Here is a 13,233-nt window from a genome sequence, read left to right as displayed (position 1 = left end):
ATTCGGATGGTAGGGTCAGAATTTGGCGTCAACAACATGAAAGCATGGATCCATCCTGCCATGTATCAACGGTTCAGGCTGGTGGTGGTGGTGTAATGGTGTGGGGGATATTTTCTTGGCACACTTTGGGCCCCTTAGTACCAATTGAGCATCGTGTCAACACCACAGCCTACCTGAGTATTGTTGCTGACCATGTCCATCCCTTTATGACCACAGTGTTCCCATCTTCTGATGGCTACTTCCACCAGGATAACGCGCCATGTCATTAAGCTCGAATCATCTCAGACTGGTTTCTTGAACATGACAATGAGTTCACTGTACTCAAATGGCCTCCACAGTCACCAGATCTCAATCCAATAGAGCACCTTTGGGATGTGGTGGACCGGGAGATTCGTATCATGGATGTGCAGCTGACAAATCTGCAGCAACTCCGTGATGCTATCGTGTCAATATGGACCAAACTCTCTGAGGAATGTTTCCAGTACCTTGTTGAATCTATGCCACGAAGGATTAAGGCAGTTCTGAAGGCAAAAGGGGGTCCAACCCGGTACTAGCAAGGTGTACCTAATAAAGTGGCCAGTGAGTGTATATATCAATATAGATGTAGGAAAAACACTTTAGCAGTACAAGTTTGTTTCGTGTATTGCGCACTCATCAGCTGCTAATGTGATTCAACAAAGAAAACACACAGTATACGTTGTCCCGCGTCATGCTCCTAATTTCGGTGGACAGCAACCAATGAGAGGAGAAAACATTTGAACTATTACAATCAATGGGCTAGGTAGTTACGATGCACAGCAACCAATGGTGGGGTAGAAAACATTACAACCAATGGGGTAAAGGGTTGGAGCTTGTTTTGAAAAAGCATTTAAATGACCAGGGCACTGTTGAAATGGCATACATTTAGAATATAACAAGGTAATGTCAAATGGGGTAATTTATGTATATCATATAGTGGGGTGGTGTTGGGGCACACACACACACACACACACACACACACACACACACACACACACACACACACATATACACTACCGTTCAAAAGTTTGGGATCACCCAAACAATTTCGTGTTTTCCATGAAAAGTCACACTTATTCACCACCATATGTTGTGAAATGAATAGAAAATAGAGTCAAGACATTGACAAGGTTAGAAATAATTATTTGTATTTGAAATAAGATTTTTTTTACATCAAACTTTGCTTTCGTTAAAGAATCCTCCATTTGCAGCAATTACAGCATTGCAGACCTTTGGCATTCTAGCTGTTAATTTGTTGAGGTAATCTGGAGAAATTGCACCCCACGCTTCCAGAAGCAGCTCCCACAAGTTGGATTGGTTGGATGGGCACTTCTTTGAGCAGATTGAGTTTCTGGAGCATCACATTTGTGGGGTCAATTAAACGCTCAAAATGGCCAGAAAAAGAGAACTTTCACCTGAAACTCGACAGTCTATTCTTGTTCTTAGAAATGAAGGCTATTCCATGCGAGAAATTGCTAAGAAATTGAAGATTTCCTACACCGGTGTGTACTACTCCCTTCAGAGGACAGCACAAACAGGCTCTAACAGGTACTATTTAATGAAGATGCCAGTTGGGGACCTGTGAGGCGTCTGTTTCTCAAACTAGAGACTCTAATGTACTTATCTTCTTGCTCAGTTGTGCAACGCGGCCTCCCACTTCTTTTTCTACTCTGGTTAGAGCCTGTTTGTGCTGTCCTCTGAAGGGAGTAGTACACACCGGTGTAGGAAATCTTCAATTTCTTAGCAATTTCTCGCATGGAATAGCCTTCATTTCTAAGAACAAGAATAGACTGTCGAGTTTCAGATGAAAGTTCTCTTTTTCTGGCCATTTTGAGCGTTTAATTGACCCCACAAATGTGATGCTCCAGAAACTCAATCTGCTCAAAGAAGTGCCCATCCAACCAATCCAACTTGTGGGAGCTGCTTCTGGAAGCGTGGGGTGCAATTTCTCCAGATTACCTCAACAAATTAACAGCTAGAATGCCAAAGGTCTGCAATGCTGTAATTGCTGCAAATGGAGGATTCTTTGACGAAAGCAAAGTTTGATGTAAAAAAAATCTTATTTCAAATACAAATCATTATTTCTAACCTTGTCAATGTCTTGACTCTATTTTCTATTCATTTCACAACATATGGTGGTGAATAAGTGTGACTTTTCATGGAAAACACAAAATTGTTTGGGTGATCCCAAACTTTTGAACGGTAGTGTATATATATATACATACATACATACATACATACATATAGGCTCATCGTGCTCTTTCTCTCTTCTCCTGATATCTACACATCTAATGTGAATTAAGGACTTTATTTCAACCAAACCAGAGTGAGTTATTGGTTATTGTTGTAACGGTGGAAAGAATAACCTAGATGGTGTTGAGTTTTATTTTGTTTTTCTATGGAGTTTGAATTGTGTGTTTTTGTACAATGATATAACTAGTGTTAGTGCAAATGAAGTCTGGTGGCTTTGCAGAGCGGCTGTTTCCATGTTTAGAATTTTGTTATTAATTCACAGAAATGTCTATCTGAGGGATTCTTTCATAAAGTTGTCCGATATAACAATACGAGCCTGTGGCAAAAAACAAGCACTTTTAAATGGATGTACCTTAACAGTGAGCATTTGCCCGCTGGAATTACATGCAACCCATTCCGTGGCTGCACAAATTCATCCACAAATTGTCTGCATTAGTCACTAGACACAAAAGGTGGGAAAATATGGGAAACTATGTGTTACAGTTTAAAAAATATAGAAATAACTTCCATTTAAGCTGCAGTTCAATGTTAAACGCCACATGTTACTCCGAACAGATACTCTCAGTCCTGGTGTGTTTTAGCTGTAACGTAGCTGTAAGCTCTATTATCTTTGTTAGCGGTTAGCTTTGTTAGCTGACATTAGCTCAGTTAGCTGTTAACGCTGGGGCCATTGAGGGGAGGTTAGCTCTGTCGAACACCGCAGGACTGTGTTGGTCACCAGCTACAAACAGCTAGCAGCCAACTAGCTCTCTGCAGCCTATTTCAACAGAGATTAATGTTAGCCACCCTTGTCAATAATGAGTTTACAGCGTCCTTTTCGGATTTTGATGCTACCAACTTCACCACGATCATAAGTACATAAAAAATACAATATAAAAACTTACGTTACATCCATTAACATGTGTCCTTACTCCTTACCTCAGACTCGGGGTTCACAGGTGTACTAGCCGTCGTTAAAAGTGATGCTGCAATGCCCTCTTGCTTTAACCACTGTAACATGCCGAGGCCCTGCCAGCAAGCTGACTGTGACTGAGGGGACAGATGGACTGGTGCTGCAGGAACATTTCAAAATCTTCATCCGTCTCGTGCTGAGTAGCAAGCCAGTGATAGTGAGTGACCATAGTTACAGCATGAACAGACGCGCTCTGATTAAATCAGCGCAAGGTTTAGTTTACTCATACATACTGTACATACAAAAGTCCCTTTCGTCCCGGAGGCGTCCCGGGGAAGATCTCTGATCATCCTGAACAAATTTTCTATTGTCTCCGGGATGCCGTTAGTCTCAAGCCCTGACATGAACAATCAACAGGTCCACTGTTGGCATTAGGCTTTTGATGTGACGTCTGTTCTGCGCAACATGATTGGTTGATGCCTTTATCTGCAACGCAAAAGTTCAGAAAAATCCACCTCATTCTGAGGGGGAAAAAGTCGTCCCTTTTTGGTGTGCACAGAATATTCACGTTCTATGTGAAAGTGCTCATGACAAAAACAATAGTTCGAAAAATTATATTGACGTGTGAATTAATCGCATGAGAAAAACGCCCCTGATATGTAAAGGCCTTTACAGTGAGGTATTCTGAGGATTAACAAATCTCAAGAGTCAGACCACATTCACAAGTTCACAAGCTCTCTGGTTTTGGCCATCTAGGGCTCAACTGCTTTACAAAAACTCTTTCCTTTATTGATTTAACTGATATAACTTGGTTGCACAGCAAACATTTGCAGGTTTAATTATTGAGGGCATCTCTGTTATTTCATTGTTGATTATTCCCTTGTAGCTGACAAAATAAACTCTGATCTACCCAATATAAGATTATGATTAAGATTTACTTCATTAATCTCCGTGAGTAAATTCATCTTCTGCATTTATCCCATCCTAGCTGTGTCGCTAGGAGCAGTGGGTAGCTGCGGTGCCCAGGCACCAACTTCAGTTCTTCATTCCTATTGCCTTGGTCAGGGGCACAGACAGGAGTATTAACCTTAACATACATGTCTTCTAGAATTCTTATTTTTCCTGTTTGTTCTTCCATAGATCCAGAACGGTGGACCAACATTCCTTTACTAGTGAAAATCTTCAAGCTGATCATCAATGAGCTGTCGTCTGTAGTGGAGGCAAATGCCAGCAGGGCCAATGCAGCAGACTGGAGCCAGGGTACATCTATGTCTTTCTATAGGAAGCTTCCAGGGGCCTTGAGAGTTTTAATTTGTACATCTGTTGGTGAGGGGGAACTTAATTTTTGAATATCTTACACAGCAGACTGTCTACCCCTTTGCCAGGCAACCAACAAGTAGGCAAACTTGTTGGTTGTCTGGCAGGCCAGACCAATCTTAAAAGTTGTTCATATTAATCTTTGATCTTGAGCTTTAGATTAGGTCTGGCCTATTCATTGAGAAGGGTTTCTAAAAGGTGGTGCGATGGCCGTGTGCTGACTGACGGTCAGCTTGTCGAAAAATTGGACGGTCCAGTCATATCTTTGCAGACTAATGCACGGGGGCTACATTGTTCAGATGTGACCCAGTAGAGTTGTAAACAATGACAGCAGTGGTGACTGGCAGTTTGTTGTGTTGAAGCCATATCAAAAAATGTCACATGGTGCAGGCACTGTGCGCAATATGCAATCATGTGTTGGCTGATGTCATGGTAATCACTCCACATTGTGAGTTTATGAGTAAATCGTAACCCTACATTTGTGTTTCGAGACGGTGAATTAAAGATGAGCACAGCCAACGACTCATCACCAACTGATTTATTCCTCTCTCAGATTCCAGCGGCATGTGGGAGGACCAGGAGGAGGAGGGAGGGGGAGATGACGATGATGAAGATGAAGGGCTGGCAGGGCAGCTGCTCTCAGATCTGATTGCCTCCAACAAATACGGTAGTAGAATCTTAAAGCACAGCAGTTGTTCCTGCCTTTTTTTTTGTGGCCTTTTTGAGCGATTATCGCATAAATATTGTTCTCACCATCAACTGAAAATGTGGTCTGAATATCAACCGTAGATCTGATTTTTTTCCAAAGATGACAACTACTATGAGGACGATGAGGAAGATGATCCAGATGCCTTGAAGGACCCCATATATCAGATTGACCTACAGGTGCACCATTTCTAAACATGATTTTTTTGGTTTTATTGTTTGAATTTTGTATTGTTCCTACAGTTTTTATTCTTAAATGTGGCAGTTAGTTTTTAAAAAGTGCATGCATTTTTTATAGTAGTCTTAAGCATCACATTAAGTAAAGAAAAATGCTTGGAAATTGTGAAAATGTCCCCAAGTCAAACCACTCATTCCAACATAGCCTTATTTTAAACTTTTAGCATGTGGAAGATTTTTTATAAATATCTCAAAATGATTAGGATGGCTATTGGTGTGGATTTTCCTTTTATGTAATTGCATGTTGCTTAGTTTATACTACAACCTAAAATTCTTTGCACCCCATTTAAAAAGCTCATGTTGTCAAGTGACCCCTGAGTATGTGGGCAAAGGTACCCTGTGCTCTTGACAGCTTTAGGCAACGGGCTAAATGAAGTATTGCTTGCTACATGGTTGGTAGTAGGAGTAGAAGCAGTAATAGAAGTAGTAGTAGTCACAGCAGAAAAATCACTAATAGTACTAGTCCTTACAATAGTAACAGTTGCAATGGCCTCAATTGTTTTTTGTCATTCCACCCCCTAGGCATACCTGACAGACTTCCTGACCCAGTTCTCCCAGCAGCCTTGTTACAGCATGTTCTCCAGCCACCTCAATGACACTGAGAGACGAGCCCTGCAGTCTATAGGCCTCTAGCCTCGCCCCTCCACCCACCCCCCTTCTTCCATGACCAATGCTCATAAAGACACTCCTTTTCACCCCCATCCTCGTGTGCTCTCATTAGATTCACAACAAAGGAAAAAAAAACAGGAGTACAGAGTGATGGGCAAGGGGGGAAAGAGGAAATGGAGCAGGAAGAAACGGACATGCACTTACCCACAGATCCCGTTTTCGCCATATATGTTGGTTGTGATTGGACGGGTCTGGAGGACTCCTGACAGTAAAGAAGAGGATGAACAAGGGGTGAGGGTAGAGAGATGTGTGAGACCAGCCAGGTATGTGCCCATAGGAGACTCGGAGGTCATTTACGCAATGGTTTCTATCTCACCTCCCTCTCGCGTTTTGGATTAGAAAAGGGCTGGACTAGAACTAAACAGAGGGGTTGTGGTTTACCAGCAGGGCAGGTAAACCATGAAATATGAAAAGACTGTTTTTACCATGTCCTATTTGTAACCCAACCCATTATTTTTGTGGTTCTGTATAAACACTTTTTTTTTTGGTGGGGGGGGGGTAAAGAAAAAAAAATGCTTCCAAGAGACTTGATGTAATTACGGTCAAAGAATTGTCCTATGAGTTAAGAGAGAAATATTGGCGGCCTTATTTTCAGAAAATGTTGACTTTTCTGGAGAGAAATGAAAAGCTCTTAGACCAGTTGTCATGTCTGAGGGTATGGTGGGCAGGATTGAATTCACACTGTTGCCATGGTGATCCACAGCTTTGTCATTTCCCTGTACCCACTGGAGTTTGGGTTTGAAATCTTTCTAAATAAAAGTCCTGACAGGGCAATATTTTCAGCTTGTGCCCCCTTTGTTATACTCCCAGGTAGGAATGATATGGGCAGACTTTCAGTCATACTTAAAGCAGACGAAGCATTGAGAATCATGAGAAGGTACAATGTTATTATTTTTCAATACTCAAGTAAGCACTAACCTCTCCCAAGATGGGGGAGTGTGATACTTTTTTTATGCCCCCTTAAACCACCCCCGGAAATTTGATTTATTTGTTTATTTTTTAAGAAAGTAGCTCCATGGCTTTTCCGTGTTTGTTTGTTTACTTTGGCAACATTAGATATTTGGGGTAGTAAGATTACTTGGTGATAAGTATGTCCTCCTAAAAGGTGGGGCCAAGTTTGATTCCCAGACTGTATACTTAACCCTACATTCTCCAAGAGCATCACACTTGCTGGCTGTCCAGCAGAAGATTCTCCACTTCGGACGAGCATCAAAAGACATCAATATTTTATTAGAAAAAATGGCTCTCCTGAAAAATGTTGATGACATTATAGCATTAACCCCTAAATGCTTAAATCTAATGAACCCATAAATCTGTTAAGGTTTATACATTTGTCTGCCATTACTGGTATGGAACAAAAATCCACTGTAGCCCAAATCAAAACGATAATATTCATAATGTTTTGAAATAGGACATGATTTATTTATGGAACTGGGATGTCCACAGGTGAAATTGTTAAAAAGTCAAGTAAGATCAAATCCATCTTAAATTGATGAGCTACAGTGCATCCGGAAAGTATTCACACCCCTTCACTTTCCCCACATTTTGTTATGTTACAGCCTTATTCCAAAATGGATTACATTCCTTTTTTTCCTCATCAATCTACATACAATACCCCATAATGACAAAGTGAAAAAGGTTTTGTAGAAGTTTTTGCAAATTTATTAAAAATAACTACTACTACTTTCAGCTGTTCCCGTTAGGGGTCGCCACAGCGGATCATCCGTTTCCATTTCTTCCTGTCTTCTGCGTCTTCCTCTGTCACACCAGCCACCTGCATGTCTTCCCTCACCACATCCATAAACCTCCTCTTTGGCCTTCCTCTTCTCCTCTTCCCTGGCAGCTCCATATTCAGCATCCTTCTCTCAATATACTCAGCATCTCTCCTCCACACATGTCCAAGCCATCTCAATCTTGCCTCTCTTGCTTCGTCTCCAAACCGTCCAACCTGAGCGGTCCCTCTAATATAATCATTCCTAATCCTGTCCTTCTTCGTTACTCCCAGTGAAAATCTTAGCATCTTCAGCTCTGCCACCTCCAGCTCCACCTCCTGTCTTTTCATCAGTGCCACTGTCTCCAAACCATACAACATAGCTGGTCTCACAATCATCTTGTAAACTTTCCCTTTAACTCTTGCTGGTACCCTTCTGTCGCAAATCACTCCTGACACACTTCTCCACCCACTCCACCCTGCCTGCACTCTCTTTTTCACCTCTCTACTGCACTCCCCGTTACTTTGGACGGTTGACCCCAAGTATTTAAACTCAAATGCCTTTGTCACCTCCACTCCTTGCATCCTGACCATTCCACTGTCCTCTCTCTCATTCACGCATAGGTATTCCGTCTTGCTCCTACTGACTTTCATTCCTCTTCTCTCCAGTGCATACCTCCACCTCTCCAGGCTCTCCTCAACCTGCACCCTACTCTCGCTACAGATCACAATGTCATCCGCGAACATCATCGTCCATGGAGACTCCTGCCTGATCTTGTCCGTCAACCTGTCCATCACCATTGCAAACAAGAAAGGGCTCAGAGCCGATCCTTGATGAAATCCGACCTCCACCTTGAACCCATCTGTCATTCCAACCGCACACCTCACCATTGTCACACTTCCCTCATACGTATCCTGCACCACTCCTACATACTTCTCTGCAACTCCTGACTTCCTCATACAATACCACACCTCCTCTCTCGGCACTCTGTCATAAGCTTTCTCTAAATCTACAAAGACACAATGCAACTCTTTCTGGCCTTCTCTATACTTCTCAATCAACATTCTCAAAGCAAACATCGTATCTGTGGTGCTCTTTCGTGGCATGAAACCATACTGCTGCTCGCTGATCATCCCCTCTCCTCTTAACCTAGCTTCTATTACTCTTTCCCAAATCTTCATGCTGTGGCTGATCAACTTTATACCTCTGTAGTTGTTACAGTTCTGCACATCGCCCTTGTTCTTGAAAATCGGTACCAGTATGCTTCTTTTCCACTCCTCAGGCATCCTCTCACTTTCCAGGATTGTGTTAAACAATCTAGTTAAAAACCCCACTGCCATCTCTCCTAAACATCTCCATGCCTCCACAGGTATGTCATCAGGACCAACTGCCTTTCCACTCTTCATCCTCTTCATAGCTGCCCTCACTTCCTCCTTGCTAATCCGCTGAACTTCCTGATTCACTATCCCTACATCATCCAACCTTCTCTCTCTCTCTCTCATTTTCTTCATTCATCAGCCCCTCAAAGTATTCCTTCCACCTTTTAGCACACTCTCCTCGCTTGTCAGCACGTTTCCATCTCTATCCTTGATCGCCCTAACTTGCTGCACATCCTTTGCAGCTTGGTCCCTCTGTCTAGCCAATCGGTACAAGTCCTTTTCTCCTTCCTTAGTGTCTAACCCAGGGGTCAGGAACCTTTTTGACTGGGAGAGCCATAAAAGCCAAATATTTCTAAATATATTTCATTGAGAGCCATATAGTATTTTTAACGTATAATAAATTAAATATGTCTCACTTTTAATGCGACTTCTGGTGCTGCATGGTTTTGCTGATGGCCTTGTAGTCTGGTTCATACGTGGTGAGGTTGAGCTTCATGCAGGCGTTGAGGCTTCCATCAGTTAAACGTGAGCGTAGGTTGGTCTTAATGTTCCTCATATGCGAGAATGACTGCTCACATGCATATGTAGAGCCAAACATGGTCAATACGGCAATACTCACACGCTGCATTGTGTGGTATGTCACAGGAAGCTCGTTCCAAGTTTTAAGAATCAGCTGGTCTTCAGGTTGAAGATTTTTCATTTCTGTCCACTTGTGTTCCCTCGCCAGCTCTGCTCGCTGTTGCGCAAGCCTTTCCAACTCTCCATTAAGTGACTTGAACTTACTCATCCACATGTCTGATGCCTTCAGGTCAGCAACTTCCAGCTCAAAGTCTCCGATAGAGACCCCGGGGATGCATGTCAGGTCGATTTTGTCCACTGCACACTCATGTGGATTAGTGATGAACTTGAAAAGACCAGTGCGCGCACGAAATTCTCCAAAACGTGCTTTGAATGATTGCGGGAGATTGGACGTAAAGCCAGCTAGCTGCTGGAGATCCAGACGTTGAGTGGAGTCACTTGCTAAGCATGCATCTCTAAATTGTTGCAGTCTTTCAAAGTGCAGAAGACGACCTGTTTCAATGTCCCTGAGAAAGACTTCCAGCTTGCTTTCAAATGCATACACTGCTTGTTGAAGGGATGAGATTGTATTTCCAATACCTTGCATTTTCACATTGAGCTGGTTCAGATGGCCAGTTATGTCCACGAGATAGTGAAACTGCAGGAGCCAGTCAGTGTTGTCTAGCTCAGGATGCTTGACGCCTTTCATTTCAAGAAAAGTCCGGATTTCACTCAGGCAAGCTGCAAAACGGCTGAGCACCTTCCCCCTTGACAACCAACGCACGTTGCTGTGTAAAAGCAGACCGGGATAATGATTCCCAACTTCTTCTAACAGAGCTTTAAACTGGCGATCATTTAAAGCTCGGGCAACAATAAAGTTGACCACTCGAATGACCAGAGACATCACCTCGCCAAGCTCCTGGCCACACGTCTGAGCGCAAAGCGCCTCCTGGTGCAGGATGCAATGAAAACTTAGGATGGCTCTCTTTTCATGTTCACGGAGAAGCGCTACAAATCCTTTGTTCTTCCCCAACATACAGGGTGCACCATCAGTACAGACAGAAATAAGTTTATCCATCGGTAGTTTTTTTTCTTTAGCAAACTCCATGAAAGACATGAATAAATCCTCTCCTCTTGTTGTCCCTTTCATTGGCAAAACAGCCAAGCTTTCCTCACGCAGTGTGTCACCTGCAGCATACCTGGCAATGATACTGCACTGAGATAGATGGCTAACGTCTGTTGACTCATCTAACGCGAGAGAAAAGTATGTCCCGCCGTTTATGTCCTTAATTTGTGTTTCCTCGACTTGATTTGCCATCATGATGCTACGATCGTGCACAGTTCTTGCTGACAGGGGCATGTCTTTTATTCGTTTGATTATCTTGTCTTTATTTGGGAAGTCATCAAACAGTTCATTGGCCACATCAAGCATGAATGTTTTGGCATACTCGCCATCTGTGAATGACTTTCCATTCCTTACTATTGCCAAAGCCCCCGCAAAGCTAGCGGAATTCCCGTCACCTTGCTTGGTCCACACACGTAGTTACTGCTGACTCGTCTGCACTCTCCGCTGTAGCTCCTTGCATGCCCTTTTCCTGCTGTCTGTCCCCCGCTGGATATTTCGATGCAAATGAAGCATGGTGCGTATCGAAGTGCCGCTTTATATTTGACCGTTTCATCGATGCAATTTTATCATTGCATATTAGACATACCGCTGATCCTGCTCTCTCCACAAATGCAAATTCCTCTGTCCACGCAGCCTGGAACGCACGGTAATCATCGTCTTTTTTTCTTTTCGCCATCTTTTCCGTTACAAGGGTTGAAGCGGATAAACTAGTTGGCTATCTGATAAAATTGATTTCTTCACCTTTACAATGACCCGGACATGCTCGCGAGCCATTGGTTCCCGACCCGACCCACGGGTGACCCGTGACCCGTGAAATTTATCTTCAAAACTAATTTCTGTTTACTTTAAAATGACACAGTATTATTAAGAAATATCACAAGTATTTTAAAATCAGTTCCAAACTGATTTTTTTGAAAAAATAATAATTTTCAACTCAAAATTGTCTGGGAGCCATATGCCGTCACCGGAAGAGCCATATATGGCTCGCGAGCCATAGGTTCCCGACCGCTGGTCTAACCTGTCATACAACTCACCATACGCCTTTTCCTTTGCCTTTGCCACCTCTCTCTTTGCTTTACGCTTCATCTCCTTGTACTCCTGTCTACTTTCTTCATCTCTCTGACTATCCCACTTCTTGTTTGCCAACCTTTTCCTCTGTATAATTTGCTGTACTTCCTCATTCGACCACCAAGTCTCCTTGTCTTCCTTCCTCTGTCCTGATGACAAACCAAGTACCTTCCTAGCTGTCTCCCTCACTATTTCTGCAGTGGTTGTCCAGCCATCTGACAACTCTTCACTACCACCCAGTGCCTGTCTTAACTCCTGCCTGAACTCCACACAACAGTCTTCCTTCTTCAACTTCCACCATTTGATCTTCGGCTGTGTCTTCACTCGCTTCCTCTTCTTGGTCTCCAAAGTCATCCTACAGACCACCATCCGATGCTGCCTAGCTACGTTCTCCCCTGTCACCACCTTGCAGTCTCCAATCCCTTTTAGATGGCGCCTTCTACATAAGATATAGTCCACCTGTGTGCACTTTCCTCCACTCTTGTACGTCACCCTGTGTTCCTCCCTCTTCTTGAAATATGTGTTCACCACAGCCATTTCCATCCTTTTCGCAAAATCGACCACCATCTGTCCTTCCACATTTCTCTTCTTGACTCCATACCTTCCCATCACCTCCTCATCACCTCTGTTCCCTTCACCAACATGTCCATTGAAGTCCGCTCCAATCACCACTCTCTCCTCCTTGGGTACCCTCTCCACCATGTCGTCCAACTCACTCCAGAATTCTTCTTTTTCATCCATCTCACACCCAACTTGCGGGGCATATGCGCTGATAACATTCAGCAATAAACCTTCAATTTCCAGCTTCATACTCATCACTCTGTCTGACACTCTCTTCACCTCCAGCACGCTCTTGACATACTCTTCCTTCAGAATTACCCCTACCCCATTACTCCTCCCATTCACACCATGGTAGAAGAGTTTGAACCCACCTCCGATACTCCTGGCCTTACTCCCCTTCCACCTGGTCTCTTGCACACACAGTATGCCTACCTTTCTTCTTTCCATCATGTCAGCCAGCTCTCTCCCTTTACCAGTCATAGTGCCAACATTCAAAGTTCCAACTCTCACCTCCACATGCCTACCCTTCCTCCTCTCTAGCTGCCTCTGGACATGCTTTCCCCCTCTCCTTCTCCTTCGCCCAACAGTAGCATAGTTTCCACCGACACCCTGCTCTCTCTGGCATTCAGGCCAAAGAGTTTAATCTTGGTTTCATCAGACCAGAGAATCTTGTTTCTCATGGTCTGAGAGTCCTTTAGGTGCTTTCTGGCAAACTCCAAGCGGGCTGTCATGTGCCTT

General features: G+C 43.4%; 1 protein-coding gene across 2 annotated transcripts in view; it reads left to right on the top strand.

Annotated features, from left to right (window-relative positions):
* Positions 1 to 6,858, top strand: part of ipo9 (importin 9) — a 55,767-nt gene extending 48,909 nt beyond the window's left edge. The window contains exons 21-24 of one of the 2 annotated variants that reach the window (XR_008809874.1): positions 4,304 to 4,423; positions 5,034 to 5,147; positions 5,270 to 5,365; positions 5,945 to 5,965. Coding sequence is in view for 1 of the 2 variants with exons in the window: in XM_056275262.1 (XP_056131237.1) it covers positions 4,304 to 4,423; positions 5,034 to 5,147; positions 5,289 to 5,365; positions 5,945 to 6,055 (422 nt within the window). In the remaining variant the exon portion in view is untranslated. Of the gene's footprint in view, positions 1 to 4,303; positions 4,424 to 5,033; positions 5,148 to 5,269; positions 5,366 to 5,944 lie in introns of both variants that reach the window. The other variant, XM_056275262.1, reaches the window with a different exon arrangement.
* Positions 6,859 to 13,233: the final 6,375 nt, after the last annotated feature.

Source organism: Lampris incognitus, chromosome 2 (genome assembly GCF_029633865.1).
Source record: "Lampris incognitus isolate fLamInc1 chromosome 2, fLamInc1.hap2, whole genome shotgun sequence".
NCBI classification, from domain to species: domain Eukaryota; kingdom Metazoa; phylum Chordata; class Actinopteri; order Lampriformes; family Lampridae; genus Lampris; species Lampris incognitus.
The sequence above is the reverse complement of the archived record's forward strand: the minus strand, read 5'-3'. Positions and strand labels throughout refer to the sequence as shown.